General features: G+C 46.4%; 1 protein-coding gene across 3 annotated transcripts in view; it reads left to right on the top strand.

Moving 5' to 3' along the window:
- ZNF609 (zinc finger protein 609) overlaps positions 1-24,572 on the top strand; it is a 74,156-nt gene extending 49,584 nt beyond the window's left edge. For all 3 annotated transcript variants that reach the window (XM_087972723.1, XM_087972724.1, XM_087972725.1), the window contains 8 exons: positions 5,744-5,969; positions 13,847-13,934; positions 14,819-17,198; positions 18,104-18,470; positions 19,213-19,388; positions 21,516-21,726; positions 21,897-21,975; positions 22,690-24,572. In XM_087972723.1, the coding sequence (XP_087828849.1) occupies positions 5,744-5,969; positions 13,847-13,934; positions 14,819-17,198; positions 18,104-18,470; positions 19,213-19,388; positions 21,516-21,726; positions 21,897-21,970 (3,522 nt within the window). In that variant the 3' untranslated portion in view covers positions 21,971-21,975; positions 22,690-24,572. The remainder of the gene's footprint in view (positions 1-5,743; positions 5,970-13,846; positions 13,935-14,818; positions 17,199-18,103; positions 18,471-19,212; positions 19,389-21,515; positions 21,727-21,896; positions 21,976-22,689) is intronic.
- The last annotated feature ends 2,214 nt before the right edge of the window (positions 24,573-26,786 follow it).

Genomic DNA, 26,786 nt, shown 5'->3' with positions numbered 1-26,786 from the left:
TTCATGTTTAAACTTCATGATTTAAAAAAAAAAAATTGCAGAAGCTAAGAATTATTAACCTCCATGGCAAAATGTACTCTGTTATCTCCTTAATGAGAAATAATATGTACATTATGTCACTAGCATGCTAAATTTATATTATATGAGGGTTAGCATTCTTAAATATGCCTGCTTGATTAGACCAAATGTGTTCAAACATCAGACTTTCCACGAGTTAACTCTCATTGTTTCCAGGGTCACAGCTAAGTTCTTTGATTTAATAAATTGGCTTTGCTTGCATTAAATAGAGAAAAATATACAGGAACACGAGAATATTGATCCCACATATCTGCAGGGGACTAGGTTCAGAGGAGGCAGTGTAAATATTTAGCACTGGAGATACATTTGGTGCTTTGATGTTTACTTAATCTTGAAATGCTCCCATCTGGTTCTTAACAGACAGCAAGTAGTATCATAATACCCTGTGCTTTCTCTCTCTTCAGTTGACTATAACTCACATTAAAGTTGAAATCTAAAAACGTTGCAGTTAATTATTAGAGCACTGCAGCAGAATGCAAATTACAGATATATGCATATGATAGCTTAGACATGTAACAATTCAATTTTGGGTCCTGCAGCCCCCATGTCATCCAGATGAAATGGGCGACACACAAATCTAATAAAAATAAATAAATAACTGTCATTTAACAGGAAGAAAGAGAAGGGTGGGGAGTGTTTATTTAAAGCACACAATAACAGTAGCTGGATAACTGCCAGCCTATACCACTTCCAATTCCCCCCCCCCTTTTTTTTTTTTGCAATCCCCAGAGCACCCTCAAATCACATCATCGAAATATAACGGCAGTTAATAACCAATTATTAGCAACATAATTTCTAACCAACATTTGGCAGAACAAAAGGAATAAGGTATACTAATTATTAAAGTTAATTTACAATCCCATAGGTGCCTGAGTTTTGTGTCCATAACTGCAATTTAATAAAAAGGTACATTATACTTCTGCAACCAGTATTCTTCATGAAAAATTTCCAGAGCAGCGTTTAGTAAACGCCGTGTCACGTGATATTTCCCCTTAAAGATAAGTCCTATTTCTTTAGAATTTATTTTTGCAAGTGCTAATGTGAACCTTCTATTTATTAATTGATTGTTCTAGAGTACGGGATGAAAGACACAAAACCGAGGGGGGGAAATGGAACAGAAAAAGACAAAAATTTGTACAGAAAGGCAGCTCAATTTTTAAAATATAGTATTAAAGAAGTAAATCTAAAGCTTTAGGTATTTTTCCAACAAAGGTCATAAATGTTGGTTGAGTGTATTCGGTATAGACATAACATAGTGCACTGTTGGGGTGTTGTTTATTTAAGTTCTTTATTGTGGGACTTAAAGAAAGCAGGTCATTACACTGCAGGATTACAGATAGTTCTAAAGAGGCCACAAACTTTCTCTCACTACTATATCTTTCTTTGTTTAGATAAACATCATATTCTCATTTGCAATTCAGACACTCGGTTAAGGCAGAAACTTGATCAATTATAGAAGAGCAACTCCCTTTCCCTTTTCTCCCCTTCAGATGTACATTGGTCAGCAGCATGTATCATGTCATAATTTTTTTAAGAACTCTCCGCTTTCTCTCTCTCTCTCTCTCTCTCTTTTTTTTAAAAAATCTTTTCAAAAGCTGCAGGGAAGGTTGAGCGACCCGCCATCCTCTTTTCCTCCTGTGCCCCGACAACTGATAAATGACAGTACATTTGTTCCACTGCAGAGTGAAATATGAAATCCCATAAAGGCGTCTCACTTATTAGATAGTTCTCAGCAAGCTGCTTATTACGCATTGTGGCATAATGCAGATTACAGACGTGACCAAATGATAATTAGCAAAGCTGGAGCAGCAATTAGTGTTCTTCTGCTGAGTACTGATTTACCTTTCATAGTAGAAGAGCAGCTGAACAGTTTGCAAACCTACAACTTTTCTGACTCTAAACACTTCAAGAAGTGCCCCGGCTCTGCCTCCAGGGAGGTGTTGTGGTGAACCAATTTCCATCTTCCAAGACAAATTGACTGTCCCTAGTTCTTTGCCAAATGTTTTGCTGTAATACGAGAAGGAACGAACATCTGCTTGGGATTAGAGAATAAAGATTTCTGGAGCAGCTGATTAGGTTCGTTTTCTTCTGTCCCAAACAGCAGGCAGAAGTCTCCTTTATTCTCCCTGGTGGTAAAACTTTGACCTTCAGCTGGCAATGTTGGGACTCCACCTACCCCGTCCTTATGAGAGAATCAATCCAGTGTGCAGCGTTAGAATCAAAAATTACTTCCTTCAGTTACTATTGTCAGAACTGCTTTTTAAAGAAAAAAGAAGGGAAGTAGCATGGCTATCTTTGATCAATGCAGCCTTCCTTAGCCTGGAAACCCTAGTATACCTGGACTGTTAATACTTTATTGTATTTATTTGCGTCACTCTGGTTTTGTTGTGTTAAATTTTGCTGGACATTGATCAAATTAAATATTGATTGATTTCTGTTTCCGGAATCTTAGCAGTGATAAAAGTATGAATAATGTTGTGTTGCTTGTGTTCTGACTTGGGTGAAGGGTTTAGCTGCCTCCACTGCTCTTGTGCTTTTTTTGTGCTGGGAGGGCCTAGAATTTCTGCTTAACTGAGAACAGGGCACCCCGTGTTTATCCTTCGTTCCTTGTGCCATTCTTAAGCGGAGCAGAAAGCTAAATACATCAATATGCCTCCACAAGGGTACTCAGCAGGGTCAAGGATCCTGTTCAGCAAAATGTAAGTTACTCCACTCCTTATGTACACAAATACACATAAGACAAACTCAAGGAGAGAAGGAGATTTGTGTTATGCTAAGAACGCGGTCGCCTTGCAAATAGGGGCTTGCGTCAGGGAGCTTGCACATCTGAGGTATGGCTTTACTGCCCTTGAAGAAAAAAAAAAAACCAGGGTATAGCTTCTGTTATCTGCCTGGACAAACATAGCCAGCTCGATCACTACAGATTAAAAAGGCAGACGGTATTAAACGTTGATCAGATAAGATCGGCTTTGTTTGGCTAGCTGTCCAGAGCAAACATGTTACACAGAAGAAAAAGAGCCTAATGCAGGCAAGCAGGCAGTGACACTCTGGGTGATTTTTTTTTCCTGCTGTGTTAACTTGACTGGAAGTGAAAATCCATTCCCAGAACTCAGCAGTGCCTACATTCTTGGGCACCGAACCTTGCCAGAGGGTAGACAGCTGTTTCCCTCAGTTATTGCTTATGTGATGGGAGAGATTTAATGAGATTGTGCGCACTGAAGGATAAATACAAGCATTTCCCCCCCTCTTCCTGGTCCAGCAAGAGGCCCTGCCCGGGCTTCAAGATAATTCTATCATCTTCGAAGCATGGCTGTACCTGTCAGTTGAAGCGGTTTAATAAGTCAGGGCTGCAACTCTTCCCCTCCTCAAAAATGTTTGCAGGAAGAAAAGAAAAGAAATGCATAGATGCTCTTCTAATGTTCTGGACAAGCAACACTGAGCATGCAAGATTCAGCTTGCTCCATTTCCCTGTGTTTAATTGCTTCATAAAAAGACAGTGCTACTCTGTGTATGTGTGTGTGTGTGTGTGTGTGAGAGAGAGAGAGAGAGAGAGAGACAATCTGCAGCAACCAAGGATCTGGCAACCGTTCAAAAACAGAATTAGCTTGAATGAGAGTGCGTGGCTGTTGGCAGTCGTGTTCCATAAATAACCTCTGATTTTATGGTCACCAGGGCTCACGGGAAAGAGGATGCAGGTTATCTTTTGGCAAAGGGGATGGGTTTGGGGCTCACCCGAAACTAAAAAGCCACGCTCCACCCTGCAGCAGCCAGCGGGGCAGATTTCCCAGGGTGACATCTTGAAGGCTTTATCTCCCTGGCTGGAATGTGTCTGCACTTACCAAAGGAAACTCAGACCATCACTTAGCTGCAGAGTGACATGTCATGGGGTTCTCAAATTAGCGGATGATGCAAGGGACAACAATAGCCAAGTTGGGAGGCTTGTTTTGTGGAAGGAGTGCGCTCTGGGTGAGCAGCCAGCTTTCTTACACTGCAGCTCATGTTTCAGCCTAGAAGTCTATTAACTTTCTCTGGTGGATGCTTAGATTGGGAGAGCGAGAATGCTTTGCCATATGCAACAGCTAGATCCCTGGGCTGGGTGAATAAGAATATAGACCCGTGATGGCGAACCTATGACACACGTGCCAGAGGTGGCACACAGAGCGCTCTCTTTGAGCACACAAGCTGTTGCCCTAGCTCAACTCCGCCACGCATGTGCTCATGCTTCTCACCAGCCAGCTGGTCTTTGGGCCTCTGCTGCGCATGCGTGGGGACAGGGTGCATGCACAGGGTGCATGGGGATGCACACGCATGCATGGGGGTGGGGCAGGGGTGAGATTCTACCAGTTCGCACCTATTCGCTAGAACCGGTTGTTAACATTCTAAGCAGTTTGGAGAACCGGTTGTTAGAAGAAATTACTGGCCTAATCCTGTAAGGAAGGCAGGAAGGAAACATTCTGGTGTTGCTTACAGAAACTGCCTCTCCGTTAACCCTTATTACATTCTTGGCAGGACTAGACTTCCTGTCTCAGGAACTTCTCTGGAGGTTTTTTCCCTTCCTTTGCTGGTACTTTGCTTGTGTGGAGTGACCATTCTAAGTTACAGTGGCACTGAAAAAGGTGACATGAGATGCATGCCTCGATGTGAGTGATATTGAGTTGGCCACGGCCAGCCAATACCATGAGCACCAAGCCACGCCCACCAACTAAGCCACGTCCACAGAACCGGTGGTTAAAAAATCTGAATCAAATTTGAAAATTTGATGCATGTGCCCAGGGATGCGCGCACGTTGCCTTTGGGGGGTTTGCACGCGCAGCACACTTTGGGCACCCAGTGCCGAAAAGGTTAGCCATCACTGATACAGATACTTGATGGCAGGCATCAAGTGCCTTTTCCATAGGAAGCCCCCGTCCTTCCCCAGACAGAGGCTTTGAGATGGAACTTTCATGTGTACCTTTAGATGGAAATCCTAGGTGTCAAGGAGAAAGTTGTATATGTTTATGATGCTAGTTTGCTGTGGGTAAGAATCCTTTTATCCAGGTGGAACATTTGCTCCATATTAAAATCCTATCTGAAGTCTAAAGTGGCACAATTCGGGCATAAATTTGCACGAAGCATTTTCATTGGGAGCTGCCCAGAGTTTGATAAAAAAATATGGGCATCCCTATAAATGTTTTAAACACGTAAATAAACTTGCCTGCCTAGATTTCTATCTCTTTCTCCCTCCAAACGAATATCCTTTGGTTTGGCAGCCTAGCACAGAGGCAAGTGCTAGAGAATGGATATTGGTGTGGTGTCATGAACTGAGAGGAGGTGTTCTTGGGGAAAGGTTAAAGCTTTTTCCATAGCTAGTCAAAAGGGCCAAGTCTCTAAAGTAGGAGTGTCCAACTTTTTAAGACTTGTGGACTTCAACTCCCAGCATTCCCCAGCCAGCTTGTTGGGAGTCCACAGCTGTTAAAGTTGCCCAGGTTGGACCATCCCTGTAATTGTTCTTCGCTGATAAATATGCTAGATAAGAACTTACTACCCATCATTCGTGAAGATAAGGTCAAGTATAGGGCTTGTGAAAGGGCCCTAGTTTGGGAAGTGGCATGTGGCGGTGGGACCCAGGGACCCCTCAATGGTTGGTATGCCTCAGTTGTGACTGCTTCATTTTCTGTTTTTCCAGATGGAGTCTCCTGTGTCCACCCCTGCAGTGCTACCACTGCATCTTCTTGTCCCTGTTGTTAACAGTGATATCTCATCACCATGTGAACAGATAATGGTACGCACTCGCTCTGTAGGGGTGAACACCTGTGATGTGGCACTAGCTACTGAACCAGAGTGCCTGGGCCCCTGTGAACCTGGCACCAGCGTTAATCTGGAAGGCATCGTGTGGCAGGAGACAGAAGACGGTAGGTGTCCTTTAGTAAATACTTGTTTTAGACCAGTGCTGGTCACTTGGATCGATACAATGTAGTAGATCATACCACCACTGTAAGTTGCAGGCGTGTGTGTGTGTGTGCATGCGCATACAATGGTCCTGTGTTCTAGAGCCAAAAAGATGAACGCATTGATTTGAAGCTTCGTTCATTCATGAATCTCCTTTGTTTAAAGCAGGGGTGTCCAACCTTGGCAACTTTAAGCCTGGAGGACTTCAACTCCCAGAATTCCCCAGCCAGCTTTGCTGGCTGGGGAATTCTGGGAGTTGAAGTCCTCCAGGCTTAAAGTTGCCAAGGTTGGACACCCCTGCTTTAAAGCCTTGCATTTTCCAAAGCCATCTCTCCAAGTCATTGCTCAGTTTAAACTCTTTTTAATGTTTGCACCTCTGAAAGCAGTGATTGTAAACATGCGCAAACGCTCTAAATTGGAGACAAACTTTTGATTTCCGTTACCAAAACGAATGAATGCCCTCCTTTGTTTCATAAGCTAGAATGTCCTCTTCCACCAGCTTTTCCACCAGCCTCTGATCCACAAAAAATGTGTTTTTACGATACCATAAAACTCTTTTTTTGTTGCTTTTGCTGCAGGAGATTAATGCTGCTACCCCTTTAGAAACTTCTGAAGAGGTATGATTTGCCTTGGCCAGGAGCCAGTAACAATTGGGAGGTAGTCAATTATCTTTGGAGAGAGTGATACAAAGGAGCATCTTGCTGAGATGCAAAACGCATATCCTTGGCTGTTACTGATCCATTTTGACGTGATGCCAGTCAGAGTGGAATTGACAGATTCTGGGAGGTTATAATTTGGAGAGACAAAGACATGCTGACAAATGTTCTTTCCAAACTTACTTGGCGCACACACACTTGTATCTCCAGGAGCTTGTGTGAGAAGCTGACTGATGAGAAGAAAAAAAAAAAACCCTACCTCATCACTCAGCTTTATTACCTTGGGTATACTTGGCTTTCCGCTGATTGTTTTATTTTTCTCTATAACTTAAAAACATTCTAATGAATAGGTGAACCTGCCAGACAGGATGAAACAAATATAGAAAGCTCATGCAGGGCTTTCTTACTTTTACCATTCGATAGCTCTGTTAGATATCAAGTTGAGTTAAGGTGTTAACAATTTGTTGTTAGTGGCAGTTCCAAATATTGATTCCCTGGCTGTTGATGAGAGGAAGGGCCAATCTGTGGTCAAATTGGTCAGGTTTTGAACTGGTACCTGTGTCCTAATAATTCCAAGCTCCCATCACCCTAGCCGAACTCCTGAAATTGTCAAGAAGATCTGTGTACTGATCAGGATCTGAGCACATTACCACACGTTTCAGAGGAAACTACTTCAGGGGGCAAACGAGACGATCCCCATCCTTTCCTGCTTGTTATTATCTCGAATGCGTTGGCAGAATTACCCTTTTCTACAACAGCTATAATTTCAGATCTTGCCTAGAGGTTAGTCTGTGATTCCTGCAGCTGAACTATTTTTAGCCAGCGCTCATGGTAAATGTGCAGAGTTCTTGTCTGCCACATTACTCCAGCTGTGCCATGGTTCATACTGTCAGAGGAATAACATAATCCTCACAACGAAGGCTTTGCATCCTTTGGATCAATTTTGAACTATTTATGTTGCTGTGTGTGTTTTCTAATGGTGCATTGGGCAAGCCCTCGGCTGCCTACCTTACAATGGTACTTGGATTTCAGGGGATGGTTTACAATTTTGCCTGATGAATGCATTTCTTTTATACGATGCCAAGCCAGAAAACAGATTGCCACAATCCTTGTTCATTTACTTTTGTTGTTTGTGGCAAGCAAGTCCCCTTTTAGGCGAGCAAGAAGAAAATTCTGGTTCTTCTCTTTCTCTTCAATCCTTAAGATGCAAAGCGAACATTTAGCAATGCAGTTGTTTGCATGGTTGGGCTACTTACCCAACGGCTTAGTTCGCACATGACATTAGACACCAGGCTCATTTTCAGCACTAAAGACTTCATTTTGCTGAGTTTCCAATATAATTATACGTGTAGTTTCATTGATACTCCGGTAAATTGGAACTCTTGCATCTGAACTGATTACAAGTCAATTAACTAAGAAATTTGTCCCCTTTTGCCTTGATTGAGTCTAAAGCAGGGGTCTCCAACCTTGGCCACTTTCAGCCTGGCGGACTTCAACTCCCAGAATCCCCCAGCCAGCTTTGCTGGCTGGGGGATTCTGGGAGTTGAAGTCCGCCAGGCTGAAAGTGGCCAAGGTTGGAGACCCCTGGTCTAAAGGATCCCCTGGTTACGCAGAAGGGCAAAGAGATAGACACATTTCCTACCGGGCATAAACAACAACCGGTTCAGAGTTCTTAACGGCTAAATTTGTCTCTTCTGAAATCATTGACCTCTGTGCAAGTTGGATCCCTTGTCTTTGCTGCTCTGGCCCATCTGGCTCTTTCCGCTGAGCAAACAGGCTTCTTCTAAGTGCAGCACGGCTTGTTCTGTTCACCTGCCTCCCGCAGCAATACATTACGCTGGATAACAACAGCGAGGATATTGTGAAGACGTTTAAGACGGCGATCGTAGCAGTTTCTCTAATTCTGTTACGCGCAATTCTGATCTGCTGAGATCATTAATGGATTTAATTATACCAAAAGGCAGCCCTCCACTCACGGCCTTGCCAGCCGCCTGGTTCCCATTTCCTCTAATTGTGATGGATGCCATCTGGAGGGGAGCCAGTAAATGGAAGAGGAGGGGGGCGCGGGGGAGGGGGGGGGTTGATGGCCGCAGACCTGCTCCAGGTTGGAGGCAAACCCTTTTCAGCCACCTTCAACGTCTGAGGCTTGAAGTACCATTGCCACTCACCTGGGAAATATCTCAGCCAATAGCGGTGGGGCTTGCAGTTAAGAAGGGGGGGGGAGCCCATTGTCTGACACGCAGATCTTCATAGCAACAAGGATCACTGCATGGCAACAGCAGCTGCTGCACAAAGGAACCATCAAAAGCCTCTTCCTCCAAATCTCTCTCTCCTTCCCTTTTATCTTGGTGGATGAGAAGCACTTGGGGTTGCAATATTTCTTTTTCTTTTCCCCTTTATTTTGTTTTGAGAGGTATACATTTTCTCTGAAAGAGGGCAGGCAGTTCTGTCAAGTCCCCAGTGGAAAGAAAAAAAAAGGGAGAGGGAGGCTGCTGCCATTGTAAGCTTAGAGCAGGCCAGCTCTTTGAATTTTGCATAATTAAATTCTGCCCCAAGAGCTGAAACTTAGCGATGGAGCTCTGGTGTACAAATTGCAGAGTGTGTGCCAATTTTGAAAGCATCGGTAACCATTGTTGGAGCTGTTTGTAATATCTTTTCTATTAAATAAAATCCCCGTTCCCAACCTCCATAGCATTCAATGGTAATAGGCAGTGGGGAAACTATAAAATTTGCGTGAAAGAATACTTAGAAAGAATAACATTTCTCACACTTCTTGTTTCTCTTTGTAGTGCTAGAGACCTGTGGCTATTTAAAAAAAAAAAAAAAAAGGAAGAAGGAATTATCCAGTGCTGAAGTCAAAAAAAACAATGTTCATGTATTCAGAGCTAGGTGCTGTAAAAATAATTTGAACTTTTAGGCTGACAGTCCAGTACAACAAAATTGCCATGGTTGAAACAAACAGGTGAAATCTGAACTGAAAAGAACACAAAAGAATATGAGTTATATGAGAGAGCAAATGTTTTTTCTTTAAATAAAAAGGAAGTAAAACCCCATTGAACTAATATTGACAAAGTGGCGGTTGGTTCACGAAGACTCTCTTAATGACGCTGGTTTTCATGTGCAGTCACGAGGTGGCAAACACAAGCAGGAGCACAAGGTTGAAAGGAAAGTTTTTTCCAATTAAAATGACCCTTTGAATTTTGGAGAAATCAATTCTCCTTAGTAGAGAAGTGGCTCTTTGGCAGATCATAGCTGGAGATCACAGCAATTCCCGAGTTACAGATATGTAACCATAATAATGTAGGAAAGCAGTACGTTTTTAGTTTGGAAAGAATGGCCCAAGGATAAAATGGCTGCACTTTGGAAAATCTGACCAAACCAGCCTGTACCAACACAAAAGAATTTTGGCTCAGTAGCTGAACTACTTGGATATGACAGTTCTATCTTTTTGGCCCTATTAAAATCAAGTTTTTAGTCTTGCATTGCTTTACAAAATGCTCTTTGAAAGCAGCTGGTGGCTTTTAAATAATGCGAGAGCTTGCGGGAAATGGTTTTTTCCCTTCGCACCCTCGGCTTTCTTTTCCAGCAGAGGTTGGTGGTTCTTCCAAGGCAGACAGGTTAAAAAGGCTGCTTTGCAAATCACCTTCCATTTCATAAAATAATTCCGCATTTATTGGCTGGGAGGGGTTTCCCCCCCCCCCCACCACACTCTGTGTGTGCATGATTGATCGAGGTAGGTTAAATCTAGGACACGGTGTGTCAGGCGGGAGTTACAATTAGTCTTGTGCTTTGTTTGGTTGCCAGAGCAGCAGGCAAAGGAGAGAGAGAGAGAGAGAGAGAGAGAGAGAGAGAGAGAGAGAGAGAGAGAGAGAGAGAGAGAGAGAGAGAGAGAGAGAGAGAGAGAATATTGGGGGGGTGTTTCAACCACTGCCGAGGTCTCTGCTTTACAGAGCTCTTCATCTTTCTCCTGTGATCATGGCAGCGGGCAAGCTGCCAGGACGTCCTTCCTAATCTGACCTGCCAGCGCTGAGATGGAAGCAGCTGCTGGCGCATTGCCACACAATTAACTTGTAAGGCTCTGCGGGAAAGCCGGTGTGTGAAGCCCGAGCGTGAAACTGTACAAAGCAGCCTTGCCTTGAAACGCTGGCGCCTCCAGCTTGATGCTGACACCTGCAGGAAGCGAGGCCCCTCTCCAAGTAGAGAGAAATAGAAGGCGTTAGGATGAGTGGAAGGTCATCTTGGCCGCTTACGGAGTCAGCAAGAGGAGCTCTCTCCAAGGAAGGCGAGGTGAACGGAGAGGAGGAGAAATCAGCTCATCCCTCTCCTTCCCTCCCTCCAAGCCACTTCCAGAGCAAAGATAAGATTTGCCCCATTAGTTTCTTCCCCCACATCCATCCTGGAATTATAGAACTTAAGTCTCCAAGTCCATCTGCCTATTATCCAGATTTATATCCCCGATTCTCCGCCGTATTACAACTTGAGTGTAACCCTGCCTAAGAGTTTTATTGGAGAGAATTGTACTTATCTTATCTATATCTTGCCTTTATTATTTTCACCAATAACTCATGGCGGTGAACACACACACAATACTCCTTCTTGTGTTCCTCACAACACTCTCGTGAGGTAGGTTGGGCTTGAGAGCAAGTGACTGGCCCAAAGTCACCCAAATATGTATTACACAGCACACTTGAAAGCCTGCAACGCTACATATTGTCAGCTTGCTTTCTACATAAAGTACAAAAACCATTGTGTATACCCACATGTGTTTTTTTGCTTCATGACGAAAGAACAATTTTCCATTATCTTACCAGAAAGAAATTTTGCAACTTGTAAGGTTTTTCAGGGTGAAATATCTATACAAGCTGAAGCAAAGGCAACATGATGATCTTAAGTTACAGCCATGTTGAGATAACCTTCTTGTCATTTCTGGTAATTGGCCACTCTTATTGGGCTAATGAGGTCTGGAAATCATTAACTGCTGAACAGACACAGTAATTTCCTATTAATGTATGAACGAGTTTGAGTTAATAAAGCGTGATGCTTTTTGGTAAGAGAAGAGAAACATTTTCTAAACATTTGAAGGCATACAAAACAACTTTTGCTCGTTAATATTAATTTAAAGGAAAGTATTGTTTTGTATTTTAAATATGGTCCAGTTTGCTTTAGTTTTACCTTATTTCCTAGAAGCTGCTCTGGTTTCATATTGTTTCCTTTCTGTACTGTTCTGGCTAATATCAGTTTTCTATATCTTGGGAGATTTCTTTCTTTCTTCCAAAGAAAGAGAATTCTGTAGCTTAGATTAGGATTTGGCTTGAGAGAGATACCGATACTAGTTTTTTAGTAACATAGTTAATTTCTAAAAAAAAAATAGACGTTATAACTGAAGTAGTGCTGTTCTAGATTGTTTCCGCTTTCTTTAGCCATTCTAAATTGTCCTCCCTACTCTGCCCAAGAATTAGAGATTTCCACACTTTGCTTTCCCAAATTTTTGCAGGAGATGCATCTTACAAGCTGCATAAGCACACCTGAGATTTTGTGATACAATCATGAGGGCAGGTAGTCATTGGAAGGAATGAAAATTAGTTTTCAATATATGGATCTTAATATATAGTACCATGTATGTAAATGTAAACTAGGAATCAGTGGAGGCTTTTTTGTTTTTGTTTGTTTGTTTGTTTGTTTTGGTAACAGGAAACTTGTGGCTGGGAATGTTTTGTCTTTCATTATGAGACTTTTGATTTTTGAACAGTAATTTAGAAAAGGCTGGCAATATAGAGAGTAGATGAGGTGCCCTATATAGCTGCTGTTTGTAACTTGCACCAAAAGAACATAGGACTCTATTTATGGAAGGCGGTTGTATTATCTCCCCCATTAGCCCTTATTACTCTTAACAGTAGAGACCATAACTCGAACAGAGGACTTCAAACCTTTTCAGGCCCTCTTATGAACAATAGCTAGTCCAATAATAGGAAAAGGAGACTATCATTGCTTCTCAGAATGGTGGGGTATCAAAAGCCCATGCTGGCTAGGGACTGGTGGTTTTTAACCAGATCAAAAATGATTTGGTAGTGTGTGAGTAATCAAGGGAGTTTTTGCTGATCCACTTCAGCAGAGCACACACACACCCAAAGGCAGTTATCCCAGAATGGCAAACCACAAGAGAAATGTAAGTAGTCTACTGTAAACAGGACTAATCATCATATTACATTGAAGAACTGGTTTGACTCACTGTGAAGAGAACTTGCCAGGGACTGAATGAAGAGAAGCAGAGCCATGCATATACTGCTTTCACAGCCTAACTTTGATCCAAGAAAATTATAAGCTAGTGAAGGAACTAGACTATTAGGCCTTTTACTGTAAGATCTTGGAAATAATTGTATAAATACACCAGGATTGAAAAGCTGGATTTATATATAGGATAAGGGATCAGTTAGGGTCTCCAATTCTCCAATACTCTCTAACTCTGGAGAGGAATCCAGAGAGCAGGTGTCACTGCAGAGAATATACTGCAGGTATCCCAAGGTAATCGAAGGGATCATTGAAGTCTGTACCAGGAAAAGCTATCTGCAAAACTCACTACAATTAATAGATATGGTGACTATCTAACATCTTAAGGGTTGGTGAGGGCGTTCCTCACTACCAGTTGCTTTATTGCAAATTGTGTTCTAAAGGCCCTTGATTGAACTCGGTGGAAGAAATTGCTGAACCAGCTTGGCTGTGGACATGATCAGAAATATCTCTTATTTACGTTACCCACATCAAGGTCAATGGATAAAAGTGCTTTCTGAGTCAAAATTGATTCTGGGTGATGGTATCCTTGCCATTTTCTTGACATTATTGCAGAAGTATCTTTATGTTTAGCCAAGCTCAACAACATTATGAGCCTGGTCTGTAGTTCTTGCAATAAATAGCTTTTAGAACGGGGGAGGATCTTACTATATGAGAGAAATAAGTAGTAACGAAGCCCAAAGCAAATACTGTTGTCTAGGTTCTCCTGCTGACTTAGCTGCACAGAATAGATTTGAGTAAGAATTGAGTAGAATTTTAGTCACCACCCACACTTGTTCTGACTTGTTTGGCAGCGATATTTTTGTACTGTGGTTGAGAACGATGGGAAAAGAATGGGGAAATGTTTCTGCCCCCAAAGACCTGGGTACTCACATTCCTTTTCTTCCCCCTCACAGGCATGCTGGTGGTGAACGTTACCTGGAGGAATAAGACATATGTGGGAACACTACTGGATTGCACACAACATGATTGGGCACCACCCAGGTAAAACCCAAGACGAGGAGACTCTCTTGCTGCGTGCTTGATAGTATGTGCTCATTCGTGAGCTGTAGGTGGAGGGGCAAGGAGGGTGTCTGCTAGAGAAAATACTCTAATTTTAGGGAATATTGAGAAACTGTGCACTTTCTTCCCCTTGCAGTGTATGTCCTAGCCCACCACTTTTAAAAAAAACACAAAACAAAGTGACATAAGACCTCAAGCAGCTGAAAAAAACTTGCCTTGGGTAATCGGCCTTTTCATTTTTGTGTAGGAAGCCGGTGAGGCAACTTCTACCTAGGAAACCAACCCGTGTTGTATCTTAGCTGAGCCCGTTGAACTGCTGTGTGGTTTTTTTTAATTGAATTACTAAGAGGGAATTGGGAAAGGTTAGATAATGGATTGTTCAACAACTGTCAGATGGGGACTGTGCTTATTTGGAAACCTCTCTTTGAATGCTCGAGATGAGGTATTAAAAGCTGGAAAACTCAGGTTTGAGCTTGCCTAGTACAAGCAACCAGGAAGTTGCCACGGCCTTGGTGCTAACATTCTAGCTTTGGGAGATTAGCAATAGCAATAAGCACTTAGACTTATATACCGCTTTACAGCCCTCTCTAAGCACTTTACAGAGTCAGCATATGTCCCCCAACCATCTGGGTCCTCGTTTTACTGACCTTGGAAGGATGGAAGGCTGAGTCAACCTGGAAGCCTGGTGAGATTCGAACTGCCAAATTTCAGGCAGCCGGCAGTCAGCAGAAGTAGCCTGCAGTATTGCACTCTTAACCACTGCGCCACCATGGCTCATGTAATAGATAGTCACTTGCAGAGAGAGAAGATGGCTCGAGGGCTACACTCAGTGTTTATTCTTAAACTTCTGCTCTGCTACCCCCTAGATTCTGTGACTCTCCCACCAGCGACCTGGAGATGCGGAATGGCCGTGGGAGAGGCAAGCGTGTGCGTCCCAATAGCAACCCTCCGGTGGCCGAAAGCACAACAGCCACGGATACCAAAAGCTCCAGCAACAGTAGCAAGACTCGGGCAGGGACCAACAGCAAAGGACGCCGAGGCAGCCAGAACTCCTCGGAGCATCGCCTCCCCCCTGGTGGCACTTCGGAGGAGGTCAAGGCCAGCCCTTCGTCGGTGACCAAGCGAAAGAGCAAGCCTCTCTCGGACATGGAAGTGAATTCCAGCTCCGAGGATTCTAAAGGAAGCAAACGTGTCCGCACAAACTCCATGGGCTCCACAACGACACCTTTAGTTGTGGCGGCAGCTGCCGCCGCAGCTGCCGCCACCACGGCCATCAAAGTGGAGCCTGCCATTTTGGATAGGAACTGCCCCTCTCCCATACTCATTGACTGCCCCCATCCCAACTGCAGCAAAAAATACAAGCACATTAACGGACTCAAGTATCACCAGGCCCACGCGCACACGGATGAGGACAGCAAGCCTGAGGCCGATGGGGATAGCGAGTATGGAGAGGAGTCCTCTCTCCCGGCTGACTTGAGCAGCTGCAACGGTGCTTCCGGGAGCCAGAAGGGCTCCCTTTCACCCGCCCGCTCAACGACTCCCAAAGTGCGGCTGATGGAACCGCACAGTCCCTCGCCATCCAACAAGTTCAACCTCAAAGCCGCTTGCAAGAAGAAATTAGGTGCCGAAGGAGATCCCGATTCTGGTGCTCTTTCTAATGATGGATCTGAGGACGGTCCTCTGATCCCCGACGAGACGAGCAACGATGGCTTTGACTCGATCGAAAAGAGGACCAGTGACAAAGAGAAGACGAAAAAGCTGGTTAGCATCAAGCCCGAGAAGATCAGCTCAAAGAGCATCAAGTCCGCCCGACCCATCGCCCCGGCCATTCCGCCTCAGATCTACACTTTCCAGGCAGCCACGTTCACCGCTGCTAGCCCCGGCTCCTCCACGGGTCTCACCACGACTGTGGTCCAGGCCATGCCTAACAGCCCCCAGCTGAAGCCCATTCAGCCTAAGCCCACTGTAATGGGTGAGCCTTTCACGGTCAGCCCAACGCTGACCCCCGTCAAGGACAAGAAGAAGAAGGACAAGAAAAAAAAAGAACCCAAGGAAGTGGAGAGCCCCTTGACCCCTGGGAAAGGGTGTCGGGCTGAGGAAGGCAAGAGCCCCTTCCGCGGGGAGCCCGGCGATCTCGGGGTGAAGGGGGAGAGCCTCCTCAATGGTTCCTCCGACCCCCACCAGAGCCGCCTCGCCAGCATCAAGGCCGAGGCCGATAAAATCTACAGTTTCACTGACAATGCCCCAAGCCCATCCATCGGGGGGGCCAGCCGGTTAGACAGTGCGGCCCCCGCGCAGCCCATGACTCCCCTTCACGTGGTCACCCAAAACGGGGCCGAAGCCAGCTCTGTGAAGACAAATAGCCCAGCTTACTCCGACATCTCCGATGCCGGGGAGGACGGGGAAGGGAAGCTGGAGAGCACGAAGGCCAAGGACCCTGATCCAACGGCCAAGGAAGGGGCCAAGAAAGCCCTCTTCCCTTCTCAGCCCCAGAACAAGGAATCTCCTTATTACCAAGGCTTCGAGGCCTACTATTCCCCAGGTTATGCCCAGTCGAGCCCCAGCCCCATTAATCCCAGCAACCCAACGTCCGTAGACAGCCAGGCCCTGAAGCTGAAGAAAGACGAAGAGCCTCCCAGCCCAGAGGTGAAGGTGAAGAACGAGGCTTGTGAGGAGAGGAAGGCCGAGCTGGGTCCCTCGAGCCAGCAGCCGTCTGTCATTCAGCAGAGGCCCAACATGTACATGCAGTCCCTCTATTACAACCAATACGCCTACGTGCCTCCCTACGGCTACAGCGAGCAAGGCTATCACGCCCACTTGCTCAGCACTAACCCAGCCTATCGGCAACAGTACGAAGACCAGCAGAAGCAGCGCCAGGGCCTGGAGCAGCAGCAGCAGCAGCGTGCGCTGGACAAAAAGGTGGACTTGGGACTGAAGGAAAGGGAGGTGATCCTGAAAGAGGAGTGGAAGCAGAAGACGTCTCTCCCACCCACTCTGACCAAAGCACCCAGCTTGACCGACCTGGTCAAACCTGGACTCAATAAGGCCAAGGATCAAGGGAGTGATGTAGCCAAGTCAGTCATTATCCCCAAATTAGAGGACTCCACAAAACTCCAAGGCCAGACTATAGAAGGCCTCAAGGGAAAATTAAACGAAAGCCACCTTGGCAAAGAGACGGCGGACTCCAAGGCAGGTTTGGACTGTGGTCGGCAGGCTGAGGTGGACCCGGTACTTTGGTACAGACAGGTAAATGAGGAGGGGGGTGGGTGGGTGGGTGGGGGTTGAACTGGGAGAGCTGTTGTCAGAGTGTCTAATCCCTGGGTGCAGAAAACTAGATGGAGAGGAAGTGCGAACAGCATGAATGTGGATGCTTGTTTGGTTTCCTGGGTTTCTGGATCTTGGAGTCTCTGCCAAAATAAATACGGCTAGTGCAACTATAGATGGTTGGGTCAGATTTGTTGGCATTTAATTCATCCCTGGGTGGTATTTAATCACTCCCACTGCCCACATTAATATTTTTGGCAGCCAAATAGATGAAAAGGAGCTATTGCTTAGAATATTCTGCATGCAGCAGAAAAAGCATAAGAATTGTGTAGCTTTTGTCTTACTTTGATCAGTGCTTCAAAAGCCGAACTATCTCACTATGAAAGAGATGGGTTTAGCTCAGTGTTCCCCAAACTTGGCAACTTTAAGACTTGTGGACTTCAACTCCCAGAATTCTCCAGCCAGTACTGGCTGGAGAATTCTGGGAGTTGAAGTCCACAAGTCTTAAAGTTGCCAAGATTGGAGACCTGTGGTTTGGCTTACTGCTCAGTTTTAATAATGTAGGCCAGTGGTACTAAATTAAGTAACATTAATTAATAGAAATGAAAAATTTATAACATATATTTATTTCTGGTTATTAATGCAACTAGAACTTGAGAATTTCGGTGAATGTTATGCAATACTTCAGAGAGGCATTTGATTGGTCGATGAAAAGCCAATAAGGTGTATAAGGTATAAGGTGGGAGGAATCCATATGAATATAGAATTGCTTCCACGGACTCTTATTTTTTAAATGCTCCACCTGAGGTTCCCCTGCTTCCAATATGGCGACTTCTGGGCTGTGGAATTGCTAGTCACCCGACTGACTCAACCCTATGTTGCTGCAGGAGGCCGAACCCCGCATGTGGACATACGTTTACCCCGCTAAATACCCTGACATCAAAATGGAAGACGAGCGGTGGAAGGAAGAGAGGGAGCGAAAGTTAAAAGAGGAAAGGAGCCGCGGCAAAGAATCCATCGTGAAGGATGATGGGAAAGAGAGCATCAACTCTGACTGCAAAATGCCTTCCAGCGAGGACTCGCGCTTAATGGGGAAAGAAGCCAGATCTGGCACCCACGTGCCCGTGTCCTCCCCGCTCACCCAGCACCAGTCCTACATCCCCTACATGCACGGCTACTCCTACAGTCAGTCATACGACCCCAGCCATCCCAGTTACCGTGGCATGCCAGCCGTCATGATGCAGAACTATCCAGGTAGGGGGGATTGAAAGGGAACCCTGTGATTATTACAGGTACAGGTGAATAAAACGGGGGAATTGAGCTCAGATAGACTGATATGGTGAGATGTCTCACAACATCAAGATGTTGTCAGGCTCCAAAAAACCAAGAAAGACCCATCATGATTATTCCAAGTAGATTTCTTTAGGGTTCCTCACCCATAGACGGAACCTTGTCAAGCTAAAGCAGGCTTCCATCGCCGTAAAACGTATATTCTGGGAATTATGAGGGAGGAGCCATCTTCACCCGCTTTCCCTCACACAAACGATCTGAACGGGGATGCCTCTTTCTCCTCTGGAATGCCCTTCCTGGGAATTCAGACCCCGTTCCTTCAGTTGCAGAGAATTTACCTTTACCTTTCTAATGTGGCGGCGTTTCTTAAACTATTTCCCCCCCTCAGATCCCCTCCACGTTTTAAAAAATTATGGAGGACCCCAAAAGAGCTTTTGGGTATATGAGTTATATTAACCCGCGTGCCCTAAGCATTCAAAGTGGGTAATTTTTGTCTTAGCAACTAATGATGATCTAGGAATATAAAACCAGAAGAAGATTGGGTGGAATGACATCTCCTAAAACTTCTCCTCCTGCCAACCTTGAGTGGGTCCCTTTCCTTTCCTCATCTTTTCCCTGCAGATGTATGACGTCCATTGGTTTCTTTGGGTGGGTGGCTCTCCTGACAAACCCAGGGTAGAAATGCTGACTGGTATCTCTCCCGCAGGCTCTTACCTTCCTTCCAGCTACTCATTCTCCCCGTACGGCAGCAAATCCTCGGGAAGCGAAGAGAGCGAAAAATCCCGAGCTAGTCCTATTATTGGCTGTAAATCCAGCTCTGAATCCAAGGCCCTGGACATCTTGCAGCAACACGCCAGCCACTACAAGAGCAAATCCCCAACGGTGAGTGCTAGTTGTGGCGCGGCATTAACTAGTTCTCAACACCGGGCCTTTTGGTTGAGCCTGGCTCAGAACCTGTGGCTCTTCTCTCGTGGAGCCTACCGTGATTGGAGGAGAACCTGTGGCTCTTCTCTCGTGGATCCTACCATGGTTGGAGGAGAACCTGTGGCTTTTCTCTCGTGGATCCTACCATGGTTGGAGGAGAACCTGTGGCTCTTCTCTCGTGGAGGCTACCATGGTTGGAGGAGAACCTGTGGCTCTTCTCTCGTGGAGCCTACTGTGATTGGAGGAGAACCTGTGGCTCTTCTCTTGTGGATCCTACCATGGTTGGAGGAGAACCTGTGGCTCTTCTCTCATGGATCCTACCATGGTTGGAGGAGAACCTGTGGCTTTTCTCTCGTGGATCCTACCATGGTTGGAGGAGAACCTGTGGCTCTTCTCTCGTGGAGCCTACTGTGATTGGAGGAGAACCTGTGGCTCTTCTCTCGTGGAGGCTACCATGGTTGGAGGAGAACCTGTGGCTCTTCTCTCATGGATCCTACCATGGTTGGAGGAGAACCTGTGGCTTTTCTCTCGTGGAGGCTACCGTGATTGGAGGAGAACCTGTGGCTCTTCTCTCGTGGAGGCTACCATGGTTGGAGGAGAACCTGTGGCTCTTCTCTCATGGATCCTACCATGGTTGGAGGAGAACCTGTGGCTTTTCTCTTGTGGATCCTACCATGGTTGGAGGAGAACCTGTGGCTCTTCTCTCGTGGATCCTACTGTGATTGGAGGAGAACCTGTGGCTCTTCTCTCGTGGAGGCTACCATGGTTGGAGGAGAACCTGTGGCTCTTCTCTCGTGGAGCCTACTGTGATTGGAGGAGAACCTGTGGCTCTTCTCTCGTGGAGGCTACCATGGTTGGAGGAGAACCTGTGGCTCTTCTCTCATGGATCCTACCATGGTTGGAGGAGAACCTGTGGCTTTTCTCTCGTGGATCCTACCATGGTTGGAGGAGAACCTGTGGCTCTTCTCTCGTGGAGCCTACTGTGATTGGAGGAGAACCTGTGGCTCTTCTCTCGTGGAGGCTACCATGGTTGGAGGAGAACCTGTGGCTCTTCTCTCATGGATCCTACCATGGTTGGAGGAGAACCTGTGGCTCTTCTCTTGTGGAGGCTACCGTGATTGGAGGAGAACCTGTGGCTCTTCTCTCGTGGAGGCTACCATGGTTGGAGGAGAACCTGTGGCTCTTCTCTCATGGATCCTACCATGGTTGGAGGAGAACCTGTGGCTTTTCTCTCGTGGATCCTACCATGGTTGGAGGAGAACCTGTGGCTCTTCTCTCGTGGAGCCTACTGTGATTGGAGGAGAACCTGTGGCTCTTCTCTCGTGGAGGCTACCATGGTTGGAGGAGAACCTGTGGCTCTTCTCTCATGGATCCTACCATGGTTGGAGGAGAACCTGTGGCTTTTCTCTCGTGGAGGCTACCGTGGTTGGAGGAGAACCTGTGGCTCTTCTCTTGTGGAGGCTACCGTGATTGGAGGAGAACCTGTGGCTCTTCTCTCGTGGAGGCTACCATGGTTGGAGGAGAACCTGTGGCTCTTCTCTCATGGATCCTACCATGGTTGGAGGAGAACCTGTGGCTCTTCTCTTGTGGAGGCTACCGTGGTTGGAGGAGAACCTGTGGCTCTTCTCTCGTGGAGGCTACCATGGTTGGAGGAGAACCTGTGGCTCTTCTCTCATGGATCCTACCATGGTTGGAGGAGAACCTGTGGCTCTTCTCTTGTGGAGGCTACCGTGGTTGGAGGAGAACCTGTGGCTCTTCTCTTGTGGAGGCTACTGTGGTTGGAGGAGAACCTGTGGCTCTTCTCTTGTGGAGGCTACCGTGGTTGGAGGAGAACCTGTGGCTCTTCTCTTGTGGAGGCTACCATGGTTGGAGGAGAACTTACGACTCTTCCCTCATGGATCCTACCGTGATTGGAGCAGATGATGAAGCGCTTATCCTGCCTGGTGGTTGGCGTTTGCAGGGACTGGAGAAATCCTAGCAACAGTTGCAGGGCAACGTCACAAACTCTGCTCGGGATGGCCTGCCATTCCTTACAGGTTCACACTCCGGGCTTCAAACCCGTCTGTTCTTCTGCTTACCATGCAGATAAGCGAGAAGGCCTCTCAGGAGCGCAGTGGCTGCGGGATAGGAGGAAGCAGCGCAGGCTGCAGCAGCCTAGGGGGAGCCAGTGGCGCTGAGAGAAGCGTTGACCGGCCTCGCTCCTCCCCTTCACAGCGCCTGATGTCTACGCATCACCACCATCACCACTTGGGCTACTCGTTGCTCCCAGCCCAGTATAACTTGCCCTATGCAACAGGTGAGTGCTTGGGTAGAGGGGGGTGGTTTGGGAGGGTGTGGGGGGGGGTGTCAGGATTCCAAATTCAGTATTTGTTTTTATTGATCGATTCAATTTATGTAGCCCCCCCCCCCCATCCCCCATTTGCAATTTTAACGGTCTTTGGGAATGTCTTCGCTGTTCCTCTACAGGTCTTTCATCTACAGCCATTGTTGCCAGTCAGCAAGGTTCTGCTCCTTCCCTCTATCCCCCGCCCCGAAGGTGAAAATGGTAAGGACACTCCGACACACCTGCCTTGGTGGCTGTGGAGGGGAACAAAGTGGGGGGATGGTTTCATTGCTGGCTTCACCCCGTTCAGATTCTAGGAAGAACTTCAATTATAAACCAAACAAACTGGAGGGGATTGGCAATATATAAACCGGCTTCAGCAACCTCCTTTTCTTGTAGTGAAGTCTTAAGTAAAGAATCCAGTTGTGGCCCAGGTGACAGCTACGGAATTATCTTCACTCCCACATTATGATATGCCAGTTGTCTGTACCAGCCCTTCTGGCCCCCGCTTTCCTATTGTCTGTGGAGATTCTCAGGTCATAGTTGTTCCAGAGGTGTTTTTCCAAAAGGCAGCTGGACTTTCTTCTTGTTGTTTCCTTGAAAATGTTTTGCTTGTCATCCAAGAACCTGACCAGAACCTGAAGGAAGTTCTTGGATGAGAAGCAAAACGTCTTCAAGGAGAGAAAAAAAAATAAAGTCAAATTGCCCTTTGGGAAAGCGCTTTTGGGACTGCTTTCCTATTGTTCAGTTTTGATAAAAATTAAAAATTGGGTAAGGGGCTGTAAGACCAGACAGAGAACTGCCCGCTTCCTAGTTCTGAGCCCACCTGCCTCTCCAGCTGGGAAGGCCAGATCTCCAAGTCCACCTTCTGAGCTACTGTTATTCTGGCTCCATCTTGTGGCTGAGATTGAATTTACTTTCTTCTCTTTGCAACAGGACATGACTGATAAGGTAACCCCGGCTGTACCAAGACATGTGACTGGCTCACGTGAGGAAGCGCTGCAAACTGCATTAAGACATCAGTTCAATGGTGTTGGTTGTTCTGCTTGGTGGTCCTGCCACAGTGTGATGCAGACTCTGCCCCTCCCCTGTTGAACACACCACACACACACAGAGAGACACAGATGCTGAGCCCCGTCTGAGTGAGTTATGGAGCTGGGACTTGCCGAAATATTTATTCAACTGACTTGGGGGTGACTGGCCGTTTTCCAGGATTCTTCTGGGAAAGAGGACAGGGACGGTGGGCCGAGCAGTGTGGACATCACAGGACCTTTGGAAGTACGCTGGGGAGGAAGAGCATCTGAGTTCTGAGTTCCAACTCACACCTTCCCCTTGTTCCTGGGCTGCGGCCGAGAAAGCTATTCCAGAGTTGGCCGAAGAGAACGTCCAGATGGTGGGTTTGGGGTTCTTTTTTGTTTTCTTCTTCACCCCCAATTCTTTTCATTGGTGAGAACTAGTCACCTGGCACAAGCAGGTAGGTGGACTCTCGCAAAGAGCGCCAGAAAGACGAGGCTCTCGTGCCTCACGCCAGCCTGGGGAGGAAGCAGGGAGGGCCACCAGGCCTGCCACGAGCCCCACTCAGCCGTACGTTTCTCGGTCAAGGAACGGTTACCGGACTTCTCTGTCCTGAAACTTCTCTGTAGCACTTTGCCTCGGGGCCTGCTGCTCTCCCGAAAAAAAGGCCGTCCCGCCCGCTGCTTTTTTTTCTAGCCCCTCCTCCCTGCTGGCGTGCGGCAAGGCAGCGGCTGCTTTGCTCCCCAGCACCAACAGCCTCTCAGTACTGCTACAATATGGCCTTTTGGGCAGGCTGGTCCTGCTTCTGTCGGTGGGGGGGGCAGCTCCTCTCGGCTTGAAGGGCGCCCGTCGCTCCTGTCTTCCCCGGCCCTTTGGCACAAAGAAGAAGCCCCCCCCCCGGCTGCCGTGGTGTAATCCTCTGGGCAGGGCCTTCCTCCCCCACCACCACGCCCGGCCAGCCTTCCTGCAAACCCTGGTTGCGGGGCGAGCAGGCAAGAAGCGGTTCCCTCCCGCTGAACGGCCCCTGGGCTGGTGACAAAGAGGCTAATGCCCCTTTCCGTGCATTGCCGGGCCGTCTCGCTCCCTGCCCCTCGCCAGTGCCCTCGAGGGGACCCATCTGACTGGAGCTGTCTCCCCCTACCCCCGTTTCCTGTGGGAGGCCTGTCAGGTGGAGAAGGGCAAGGGGGGCCCCAGTTGCGCCCTCCCAAGCGGACTCTTAAGGAACGGGTGCTGTACCTCTGTGCAAGCGCCCAGCTCTTTCTCTTTTTCTGTTCCCGTCTGTAATGTTGCGCGAGGCCACCCTCTCTCTCTGCCTCTTGGACTTTGTATATACTGTAAAAAGGAATTGTTTGAAATTTGTCGGGCTTTTTTTTTTTCTTCCCTCCTCTTCCCCCCCACTTTCCCAAGCTCGAGGTTCTCGCGTAGCTTCGTCAGAGTCCCTGGAGGAGGAGGGGGAAGCAGGAAGAAGAGGAGGCTGCTTATCCCCCCCTGCCCCAAGTCTCGTTTGACGGTGATTCCCACTGTCTTAAAAGCACATCCTCTCTCTCTCTCTCTCTCTGCCTTCCTGGCACTGGCTCGCCCTTCGTACAGGGAGGAGGGCTTCCAAGAGTTGCCTTAGAACCACGGCCTGGGAACTCTCTCACCCCCCCGGGGCGAGAGGATGGCCTCGGAGGAGGCAAGCACATCAGGAGGTTACCAGCCTTTTCTTACCAGCATAGTGAGAACATTCAGTAGCAGACTTGAGCGCTCACCATCCTGACACGGTTTGATGAATTTGTGACTCAGGTAGGCACAAAAAAATACAACAGCCAAAACACGAGCCGTGCAAACTCCTGACGGGAGGTGCGTCGTCGTCAGCGAGTAAACCTCAGGGTTGCCTACTTGGGGAGAGGGAGGCCTTTACAGAAGCACCGTGTTGTAGCAAGTTCTTGTAAAAACGGGATACTCACGTTCTCTTCCGGGCCCGACTTTGATGCCCCTGACCTTACTAGGTAAGGTATTCGTATAAGAAATGCCCTACCTCAGCTGCCGGATCCTTGCCCTGTTGGGTGCATGCAAAGCTTTGGCCTTTTGTTTGTATTGGTGTTAGTGTATTGCTGTTGTTGTTTTTTTTTAAAAAAAAATACAGATAGTCATATTTGTGTAAAAAAAAAAATTATTTAACTGATATTAGTGCACCTCCCAACTTGTGTAAGGGCTAGAAATACATTTTCAGGTTCCAGGCTGCTTCTGCAATTGTGCAGGTTTTACCTGGAGGTTAAACATTCTGGCCTGTGCAGCTGGATCAATCTAGTAAGCAGGCAGCTCTTTGCAGTCCACGGTTCACTAGAGATTCCGCTTCCCTTTGCAGAACTTCCTGAGTGGAGAATTAAAAACCAAAGATATAGGCTAGAGGAAACCGTAAGCCAATGTTTAAAAAAAAAACAGGAGTGGAAATGATGGGGAAATGTTTCACACTACTCTCTCAAATATTGGTATTCCACAAAGCAAATTGATGTAATGTTTGGCCCTTTCCAATCTGGTAGTCCACAGATAAATAGAACTGCAGGTGTGGGTGGGTGTTTGGGTAACAGCTCCGTCTGAGGATGTGCCTGAGGACTGAATAAGCAGCCATGATTTTTTTTTCCCCTTTAATGTCAAGAATTCAGCTGTCATATGGCTTTTAACGCAGGTCGTAAGCAAAGGGCAAAAAAGTGGTATCTATGTATCCAAACCCTCCCAAAAAGGCTTTTGAACCAAAGCACTTATAGGATATTTTATGGACTCATCTAGTATAAACTGCAAGGAAGTCGTAACAAGCTGAGAATATTCATGAGCAAACAACTCTGTTCTTGCAAACTGGGTGTCATTATGCCTAAAGTTCAACTAAACAAGCTTTCTTTTTTTTTTTTCTACACTCTAGATGAGATAAATATCTGTAGTAACAAATGAGGGGAAGAAAATTTGATAGCACTAGTATTTTTATTCTCTGCCAAATGTGTACCTTCCTAAATAGAACAAGCTTACTTGTAAATGTAACAATGGGGAGAAGTAGTTGAATTTTTTCCCTTTTCCTCAAAAATTGCATTTTGAATAGCCCTTGATCAAAGACTCTGAATTTTATTGGACTGCTATTTCCTGGGTTCAATAGAAATGTCTTTAAATGTGTTTTTGTCCCTCTAAAGATTAATTAGAGTGGGATGAAAGGAACAGCTTGCTGAAAAGCAGTTCTTGTAACACATTGAAGCAAAAGAAAATGGGGACATTATAAAGCTTGAATTTAAAAAGCCACAATTCTTTTATATAGGCTAGAAATCTAGAAAAACAGCAAGCCCAAGTATTTTAAAGATTAAGGGGGCCAGTATAATTTAGGATCCAGCTGGCTTGTGCTTGTTTCCACAAAGGGTAGTAATATTGTTGGTTTCAAGTGTCACTCAACCGAAGAAGACGACAAACCACAGCCAGGAAAGCAAGCAGAACAAACGAGGTTTCGTTTTAGATGAAGAAGACGACAAACCACAGCCAGGAAAGCAAGCAGAACAAACGAGGTTTCGTTTTAGATGTCCTAATTTGCAAGGGCAATATATTCAAGAATTGTCGAAGACATATAAGTAGCCTTGTCACTCAAGTTTATAAAAAGTGTGGTGAATGTAGAAGCCAACTTTACCAGGTCTGTCCAACTGGCGCATAGTTCTTGGCTCAATGAGTTGTTGGCGCTCTCCTGTCACAAGGTGATTTTCCATTAACTGGACAGTGCAGATTAAATTGCTTATCAAACAGCCAGGTAACTCTAAATCAGGGGTGTCCAACCTTGGCAACTTTAAGCCTGGAGGACTTCAACTCCCAGAATTCCCCAGCCAGCAAAGCTGGCTGGGGAATTCTGGGAGTTGAAGTCCTCCAGGCTTAAAGTTGCCAAGGTTGGACACCCCTGCTCTAAATGATCAACCTACTGAGTATCTTCCTTTCCATTGCCTACCTATCCTATTATCTATTTTTCCTTCCATTATCAATAGGTTACTCCAATAAATGTTCAGGTTATG

Source organism: Notechis scutatus, chromosome 11, assembly GCF_049901735.1.
Source record: "Notechis scutatus isolate UNSWTSFEM ecotype Mainland chromosome 11, rNotScu1.2, whole genome shotgun sequence".
NCBI lineage: Eukaryota > Metazoa > Chordata > Lepidosauria > Squamata > Elapidae > Notechis > Notechis scutatus.
The sequence above is the reverse complement of the archived record's forward strand: the minus strand, read 5'-3'. Positions and strand labels throughout refer to the sequence as shown.